Below are 9,346 nucleotides of genomic sequence, written 5' to 3'. Positions count from 1 at the left end.
CTGTGATATGGGAATGACAGCATCATCAATTATTGTTATCTCTCTTCAAATGAAACTGAGATTTTTGTAGAGATTTCACTAAAATACTCAAGGCAAGTCTAGTTTGTATAGCTCATTCAGCCAAGAGGACAATTCAAAGTGCTTTACATGTCAGTGCAAAGAGGACATTCCACTGAGTGTCTCTAAAAGCTTATGTCCTTTCCACACAGCTGTGTGGACAACTGTATGTGTGGACTTGTATTTGATACATTGTAAGGACCATTTTCCTAACGCATACTACATTGTAGGCACCAGATTTGGGGGGTAAGGGTAAAGTTCAGCACTAATGCCCCTTTTCCACCGGCTTGGCTCCGCTCCGCTCGCTTGTAGAGCTTTTCCAGCGGCTATTTTTGTCCACTGATTGTCCATCAATCAGTGGACAATCAGCTGCTGTCCACTGATTGGTCGAGGGCACGGACAGACGGAGTCCACTGAGCGGACAGACGGAGCAGCAAAGAGAGAAGAAAAATGAAGGTGCAACGTTTCAAACTCGCTGCAACACGGAAGTGATGGAAGGATGAAGAAAACAATAGTGGTATTTTATTCATGGGTGTATGTCTGCATAGGTCTAAAACTTACAAGTAATTACGTTTTGTCTTTAATTTACACAACTATTCCAGTTATTTATCATTCTGTAAGTCTGGATGGTAAAAAATACTGTTTGAACATTAAATATATATATCTATTGTTATATGTCTGTTTTAAATCATTCCTTATGTGTATGTAACTTCCACATTAGTAACTCTGTATTATTTATCTACATTTATGTACTACAAGCTATGACATCTGATTACTTTTCCCAGGGAACAGAAGAGGAACATGGCTGACATGAAGGAGAACAATGAGGAGAATCGACAGAACAACAACTGGATCTCCTTCAGGAAGAAGCAGCTACCAGCAGAGATGGCAGAGCTCCAGGGAGAGTTGAGAGAAACAAACAAAAAATAAAAGTTGTTGTGTCTCAATGAACAAAGTCTCTTTTTTATACTCACTCCACACATTATTGTACATATTGTAGTTTGTATGGCTTCAAGGTCCTAATACAATCCTCCCAAGAATGTGAGGAGCTTTAGACAGAGTGAAAATAACATATTAGTATATAAATATTTCATTGACACTTAACATTGTAGATTACCAATGAAGGCTTACAAAAGTGAATACATTATTCAGCAAACCAGACATTTTGACATTATTATTAGGGTTGCTATTAACAAGAACCCAAAATACAAGTCATATTTGTTAATTTCTAATTTGTACAACATCGTTCTATCCGCTCACTGTTTAGCTGTCTTTCTGGACAATCTTCAATGTAAGAAACTGAGAAAATGTGTCCAAAACCTGTAACCTTAATTAGTGATAAATACGACTGAGTTTAAACTTTTAAGCCCTCGAACAATTCTTAGTGACCAAAATGTGAAAACATGGACGGTTTGATTAAAACTAGAACCAGTTAAATTAGAAGGAATATGGATTTATTTGTTCTCAGTAAACTTGAACATCTGATGAATCATAATTAAATGTATTGAGAAGTTAAAAACAACAGATTGTTAATGCAATTCAACTCTGTAAGAACATCAGCCACATTTTTTTTAAATTAGAAATGTTTCATCAGCACACTGAGTTCATGTGATTCCTGCTCCAGAAAGTCAGGAAGACGGACACTGATGAGACATCCTACAACTCTGAGGCTACACCCCCCGCCGCCAGGAGGCGGCACCCTGCTACAGAGCCAAGAAGGGCTGGTGGAAACGCGGTAACTCCGAAATAGAGCCGAGCCGAGTCAAGCTACTATATAACCTACTGGGGTATCGTACACAGTTTTCAACAGGAGAGGGCTCTCCTTTTACAGTTCTCGTCAGATGTAATAAAAAAAAAACGTTGGATCCCTGAAGGTATGTTCTGCCTCCCATCTGGGCCCCCTATAGGTCCAGGCCAGTGGCCTGCTGCCTGTAGCTCCTTCCCTGAAATGATGTCACAAATATGTTACAATTTTGGGAGGAACTGTCTGATGTTGATTTCTAAATCAAAACCAGACTGAGTTACTGTTGGTGTTAATTTAGAAATCAACACTGGACTGGATTGCTTTTTATTTAACTCTTTGGAACTCTTTAGGGAAACTAACACTCACTAATACTCATGTTGTTGAATTAACACTGTATTTTTAACATACAACACTTACACTGGAAATCTAACACTTTTGAATTTGCTGGGTAGTTAGATTTAGAGGTAATGTGTGAATTAAGGTTAGCAATAGTCTAGTAATGGTTCAAATTAGGAGAATAGGAAAAATACCTAGGTTATGAATAAATCCAGTTACCAAAATGAATGGAGGTTAATAAAAATACCTCAGTATGTATAGAAGTACAAGGTTGTGTGTGTAAGTAAAGGTGTATCTCTTAACTTTCTCTGCAGGGCACATTCAGTAGGTTGTGTGATTCTAACTGAACTTTATCAGCCCCAATCAGGGAGGATTACCGAGAAGAGCAGATCCCCTCAGGCAGATGCCAGATTGTTTTCTCATGCACCACTCCCAATCAGGCCTTTAGCTTTTCCTTCACCATCTCAAATGCCATCATCAAAATCAAGAATCAACATCAAATATTGGAATGAAGACTAAAATAAACCAGTGTTTCAGCTATTATTAATCAAAGTCAATCTGAAGAAGTGTGTTTTTAGTCTTTTAAGAACAGTACAAGTGCAGTTTTCTGGAAAATTAAAGTTGGGCTTGAACCAGAAAACCTGAGTGGTCTGAGATTAAAATTTGACAATATAAAATATGTAGTATTTTGTATAAATTGTGAATAACTTCTTAGCTTTAAAACAAAATCCCTTTTGCACAGTTTCTGTATTTCCTGTATTTCCTGTCTGAGCATAGTCCTGCTCAGACAGGAAGCATAGTCCTGTCTGAGCAGGACAGGACTGCACAGACAGGACAAAGACCAGAAATTTACACGTAGTCATATCTATAAACATAATTAATCAAAGATTAATTTGAAGCCTTTTCATTTTGGACTGGTTATGCACAGTAAAACCTGTTTTTTTTTTTGTTTTGTTTTGTTTTTTTTAACTACAAACACTTGAATTTGTTATGGATTTCCTTTAATTCTGAGAGGGTCCAATGTACCAGCAGCAACAATAACCTCAGTATGATGCTACCACCACCAGGCTTAAGAGTTGGTACATTGTTTACAATCTTTTCCTTAAATGCAGTGATATTACCAATATAAGGGTTAAATCTGTTAAAAAGAAACATTAAAATGATAGTTTTGTTGTTATACATGCAATTCTAGATGTAAATTTTTGTGCAAATAAATAGAACAAATATTTAAAAAAATAGTCCATATGTGATGTAATGTTTATGACAAAACCACATAACACCAGCCAATATATTATTTTAGAATATAGGGAATTTTTTGAACATCTTATTTAGACTTCAATTTAAATTTCTGTGACATTCAGCGTAGTCTATACAAATCTAATCTTGCATAGACTACGCTTTTTAACAGTGTGGCTCTCAAAATACATACAATTATTACATATAATTATTTTCCTATCTTACACATAAACTAACCAACATGGTTTCCTGGAAAAATTCATCATGAACTTTATAAAACAGGAAGTGTGCAAAGTTAAAAAAAAATACACTTTGTCAGTAAGAAGAGGTGTGGAAGGTTGATAAAGCTGCAGTCATCATTTTTTTCGAAAAGCCTTCCAATGAATTATAAACCAGCAAAAGTATTATATTCTCTGAACTACAGTGAGTCATTTCAAAAACATTACACTTTTGACAATGGATTAAAAAGAGATTGCATATTGAACTGGATTTCACCACTTTAACATTGTTGTTGTCAGCACTATTTCAGGATTAGATCTAGTGCTCCATCCAGCTGCAGTCTATGGCCAAGTTCACGCAGAACATTTCAGCTGGATTTAAGGGAGGAGATTTGCCTGGGTCTGTCCTTCTTCCGGAATGTTCCTCCTCGCTTCCTTCTGTTTGATAACTTACTAGGTAACCGAGTTAACTCCCACAGATCACACCCATTAACGGACGTTCTCATCTTTTTCACAACATGCTCTTAAAGTTTGCCCAGGTCAGGATTTTTGTGTCAAGTTACAAGTCGTAAAGGAGATATTTTTATCTTCTGTTTGCTTAGCCACTGGTAGTTGCACCTTGTCGGTTTATTTATTCGAACACCATGATTAACTACACCTATCAGAGGACTCCAGGGTGACACACAGAAAGAATGTCCACCATGTGACTCCCTTCATATGCTCATTTAATTATGGGTTGGAGAACAATTTGTGAGACGTAGTACAGAACTACAAACTTCAGCTCAGTCCGTTGGCATAGGATCAGTCCCGGTAGAGCGAGGGGGACACGGTCACTGGGGAGTTGAGGCCTGCAGGCCCGGATGCTGGAAGAGTCCTGAATCAAGCTGCTGGGGTTGGAACTTGGGGGAATTTCCTCAGGCGCGTACAGGTCTCCACTGCAGTCCAGTAGCTTCTGGGTCTCTTCCACGTAGACCCAAGGTGTAGTTGATCCGTCTAGTTGTCAAAGAGGACCTTACAGAAAGAAAAAAAATTCCTTCTCTCCTTTTGCGGCAGACTTTTAAGCATCCTGACAATGCTCAAAGGGCACTCTCATGTCACAGTCTGGCTTTTTACACTGGCTGTCTGCTTGAATAGATTACCTCAGATCCATCTTTGCTTTGAAGACATCATGTCACGTCAGTATTCTTGTCCCGGGCCTGCTCAAGGGTCACACTCCATCCTTTAGCCTGTAAACTGCCAGGACTCTGGGTTTTTGGTTTTGTTTTTGTTTTTTCTTTTTTTTTTTTGTTTTTTTTCTCTTTTTCCTTTAGCGTTTTTTTGTTTTTTTTGTTTTGTTTTTTTTGTTTTTTTTTTGTTTTTCTTGTTTTTTTGTTTTTTCCTTCTTTCTGTCGTTTTTTGTTTTGTTTTTTTGTTTTTTTTTTCGTTATTTTATGTTTCTTTGTTCTTTTATTTTTGCGTGTCTGCGTCTCTTTCTTTCTTTGTTTCGGTTTTGTTGTTAAGTCCTTCTAGTTCCCCCCGTAGTATTTGTAGTTTTCTTATGCTATCACTTTAAATTAGTCTTTTTGTCTGAATATATGCCCATCTTTCTTTAGCAATTCTAGTTAGATTATTTCTTTGTTTAGTCCTTCTAGTTAATCTAGCTCTATGTTCCTGAGTTCTTATTGTTAGATGAGCCTTGTTTCTGTTTAGGTTTGTTTATGTATTCCCTCATGTCTTTTTCTCTTCTAGTTTATCAGGTTTTCTTAAGTCTTAGTATTTCTTTAGTATTAGAAGTACTTTCAGCTCCCTTGTGTTTCATCCCTTTTGTATTCCCCAGAATATCTACTTGTCTCCCTGTGCCACCATTCCCCTGCTCCTTAGCTAGCTCCTGTCCCAACTACTCACACCTGCAATCAGTTAGCTCATCTAGATAGGTCCATCGGTCCATTTGCTACCTCCCAGTATTAAAGCTCCTCTATCTCAGTCACAACTTACCAGTCCGTCTCATCACTTTGCTTGTCACTCTACTTGTCATTACCCTTGTTACCCTTGTGCCTCCAGTTTATTTTTGTTTTGGATTTCCTTGTACCTGTGGATTTTGAATTTTGTTAATTGATTTTCTTCATTAAAATATCCATCATATACTACGTCTACTGCCTGCTGAGTTTGGGTCCACTCCTCAACCACAACATGAAAAAACTATCTTCTGTTCAGCAGTTTCAGTTCCTCTTTTGGGTCATTCATCTGCTTCCTGATCAGCACCATCTCACCTCTGAGACACTACATGTCAGCAACCAGTGTTAAACTCTGATCAACTTTACTGAGGTTACGGGTCATTTCTGATTCACAAACACATTAAACATGATTATTACTGATTCTCCGTTTCCTAACCTTTCACATAGTATCTGCCTCCAACACACATCAGTGATCTTTGATTGCAGTTACATAATTTACATCATTTCAAGTTCATTGTCAAAATCACATCCATAAACTCTTTAGTTTCTCTAATTCAGAATCAAAACATCAATACAAGTATTTTGCATCGGGTCTTATTCAATCACTTAAAGTGTTTACAATTCATTCTTTAAAACTTTCTGCAGGCTGTAAACTTACTTCCTATTTTTTCAGGAAATCTGTTGTTCCTTTTTCATGGCTAGACAGCACTCTCTTTGTGTCTGTTTTTGTGTTTTTTTGTTTTTATATACAATGAAATATAATTAAAGCAAAATTTGCATGAAATAAAACAGAAAAGCACAACCATATTGATCTTACTGAAGTTTGATTCTACAGTTTGGTCTAGATGTTACTTTGTATGATTAATTTACAGGTAATTTCATGTATTGTTACTGTTAAACCAAAATGTCCAGCACGGGGAAATGGGATGATCTCAAGTTACCTCGACAACATCACATTATTTGTTACAATTTTACTCATGACAAAACACTACCTGCTATCATAAATCACTTTCAGCATTTTTCTCAGTCTGTGGTACTGCCACAGAGCTGGATTTTGACTTGAAACGACGACTGAAAATCTGGTGACCTCCATGCAGCAGCTGCTTGAACTGAGAAACCATTTCCTCATATAGACACAGGTAAACCAGCGGGTTAAGAGCATTGTGCAGGCTCACAAGACCACGGCTTGCCTGACGGGCAATAAAAACTCCAGAATCCCATTTGGGGCATGCTCCCTGCTTGCGCAGAAGTCTGGAATACAGGCTGAGGTTCTTGAAAATATGGTAGGGTGCATAACAAAGCGAGAACAGAAGAATCAGTAGAGCCATCAGTTTTAAGATTTGTCGTTTCTGGTCTTTTTTCATCATATTTGAGCGGCAGATAACAAAAGTCACATGTCCATAGCAGCCTATAATAGTGACAAAAGGGATGCAGAATCCAAAGAATGTCCATGCGATGGTGTAATCCAGGTAACTCTCAAAATGTTCATAAGAGGTGCTGTCAAAGCATTTTGATCCGTTTGGATATGTTTTTGGATAGAACATGTCTGGAAGACTTTGAGCACTCACCAGAATCCAAATAATTGCTGAGATGATCACAGAGTGAGTCGTAGTTAATCTCCCCATCACTCTCGTTGGATGGACAACAGACAGGTACCGGTACACACTTATACAGGTGAGGAATCCGATACTGCCGTATAAATTCAGGTTGAAGCAGAATCTTATTACCTTGCAGAATCTGTCTCCAAAGGTCCATTTGTTTCCTTTAAGGTAGTACACGATGAGAAAGGGGTGAGTCAGCAGATACAGCATGTCTGCTAGTCCAAGGTTAAGAACAAAAATGTTGATACTCCAAAGTTTCTTCCAGTTGTGCAGCAAAGACTTCATTCCCCATACATTCAGGACCAGTCCAATAACAAATACCAAGATGTAGAGACCAGGCAGGATTGTATGTTCAAATAATTTCTTATCAGGTTTAGTGCAGTAAGATCGATTCATTTTGTCTTCCAGATCCAAGTCAATTCAGCCCTTCTCTCCTCTGAGGCTTTGCTTGCAAAATGAAGATGGAGTCGACAAAAACAACTTAAGTTCCTCCTTGAATTCAAGCTTAGCTCGACCACAATTATCAGCTTAAATAAAATTTTCACAATACCAGTTCCTGTCAGAGGTTTTGTTAGCAGGTTGCTAACATTTTTGAAAGTCCTAATGGACAAATGTAGTGAAACAGACAATAAATTACCAATAAATGTATTATTTAATAAAGTCCCCGCCTCTCTCTCCAAGCATATTGCTCCTCCAGCCACTAGGACCAGTCTTTCTCAATTATTTTCTGTCATATGTTTATTTCGCAACCATTTTACTCCCAGAAATGAAATGCTATAGATAATCTGATATTTAATAATTTGTCTATACAAACCACTGGCATGAGCATTCTATGGCCTGATTAATAGAACAGATTACTAAAATGAGCAGCAACAACTTCAAATTTAAGTTGTTGCAGGTCATTTTATGGTTGTAAGTCTTAAAACAATTTCCAAGTTCAATTTATTAACGCCCTATTGATTAATTTGAACACTGCTGCCACCTAGTGACTGAATGGCTGATAAACATAGTCAGTTTGAATTAAAATGTTCAATTCAAACTGTTCAGATTGGCTGCTGCCTTCCTAATTTAAGTTGAATGTTGGTTAAATGGTAAAATGGTAAATGAATTATTTCATTCATAATACACCTATAAAAGTAATTTCAGGCTTTTTTGTGTCTCCGATTGGGAACTAATACTTATGTGATCATAAAAAGCAACAAAAATGGCAATAGCGATAATATTCTTAATAAAATAATATTTAGTACAAGTAGCCTATATTTTATTTGATGGGGCTGTAAAGGATCTGGATTTTGGATAAGGGAGCTCTGGGCCAAAAAGGGTTGAGAACTCTTCATGTATTGAAATATTTTGTGTTTATTAAAACATTGAACCAGTGCATACATTGGTGACAGATCATTTTGTATATATTTTAAATAACTTCTTAGCTTTAAAACACAACACCTTTTTAGACATTTTAAGTGTTTCCTGTATGTCTTTAAATACAAGCATAGTCCTTCTTGAGCAAAAACATAGATCTTCTGATAACCAGCTTGTAAAAGCTTTCTTTCACTCAGCCGCTGTGTCCTTGTACTGCAAATACACAAAATCTTACCCAGTATTTTTGTGTCATCTCTAGTTTTTTTTTTTTTTTTTTTTGGGACTACGCATTTGCATTGCGTAGTCTATGCAAATGTTACTTGTACTAAATTACAAGTAACATTTTAGCAACATATACAAGTTCCAGCCATTTACCATCACTGCTGAGTGATCACGACTGTCCCTTAACATTAGCATCTTCTCCACTGACATGCCTTTTTTTCTGGTCAAAAATTTGAACTTTTTGGATACGGCATGAAAACTGTTTTGAGGCGTCGAAATGTGGTATTCAATACGTATGCTGTTTAAGCATGGAGGTAGTGTCATTTCTTGGGTTTTACTGCAAATGACTCATTAGCTCATCTGTAGGTTAAAATCCAATTAAAACATTCATATATTGTTCTTAAAACTTAGAAGTCCACCCTGATAAAGAAATGGCTTAAACAAACAATAAAAGGGCCCAAATAATGTGGCATTCGTGTCCAAGATGGAAACATGCAGACTTTCTTGTTGCAGCTTCAAAAACACAACAGGATGTGGTAAGTTTTCTTAAACCACACACTTATCTTTTTGGAACATGGGTGTGTCTAGGGCTGTTGTAAACGAATATTTTAGTAATCGAGTAATCTATCGATTATTCGA

At 37.0% G+C, this 9,346-nt stretch overlaps 2 protein-coding genes across 3 annotated transcripts in view; both read right to left on the bottom strand.

Moving 5' to 3' along the window:
• The window catches only part of LOC103152484 (P2Y purinoceptor 1-like), a 10,714-nt gene extending 2,955 nt beyond the window's left edge, over window positions 1–7,759 (bottom strand). Inside the window, exons 1-2 of the mRNA XM_007572956.2 lie at window positions 6,276–7,759; window positions 647–650 (exon numbers count right to left, since the gene is read on the bottom strand). Of these exons, the coding sequence (XP_007573018.1) occupies window positions 6,524–7,522 (999 nt within the window). The 5' untranslated portion in view covers window positions 7,523–7,759 and the 3' untranslated portion in view covers window positions 647–650; window positions 6,276–6,523. The remainder of the gene's footprint in view (window positions 1–646; window positions 651–6,275) is intronic.
• pfkfb1 (6-phosphofructo-2-kinase/fructose-2,6-biphosphatase 1) overlaps window positions 1–9,346 on the bottom strand; it is a 137,739-nt gene that overhangs the window by 121,946 nt on the left and 6,447 nt on the right. The gene's annotated exons all lie outside the window — the stretch shown is intronic.

Source organism: Poecilia formosa, unplaced genomic scaffold (genome assembly GCF_000485575.1).
Source record: "Poecilia formosa unplaced genomic scaffold, Poecilia_formosa-5.1.2 Scaffold312, whole genome shotgun sequence".
Lineage (NCBI taxonomy): Eukaryota > Metazoa > Chordata > Actinopteri > Cyprinodontiformes > Poeciliidae > Poecilia > Poecilia formosa.
The sequence above is the reverse complement of the archived record's forward strand: the minus strand, read 5'-3'. Positions and strand labels throughout refer to the sequence as shown.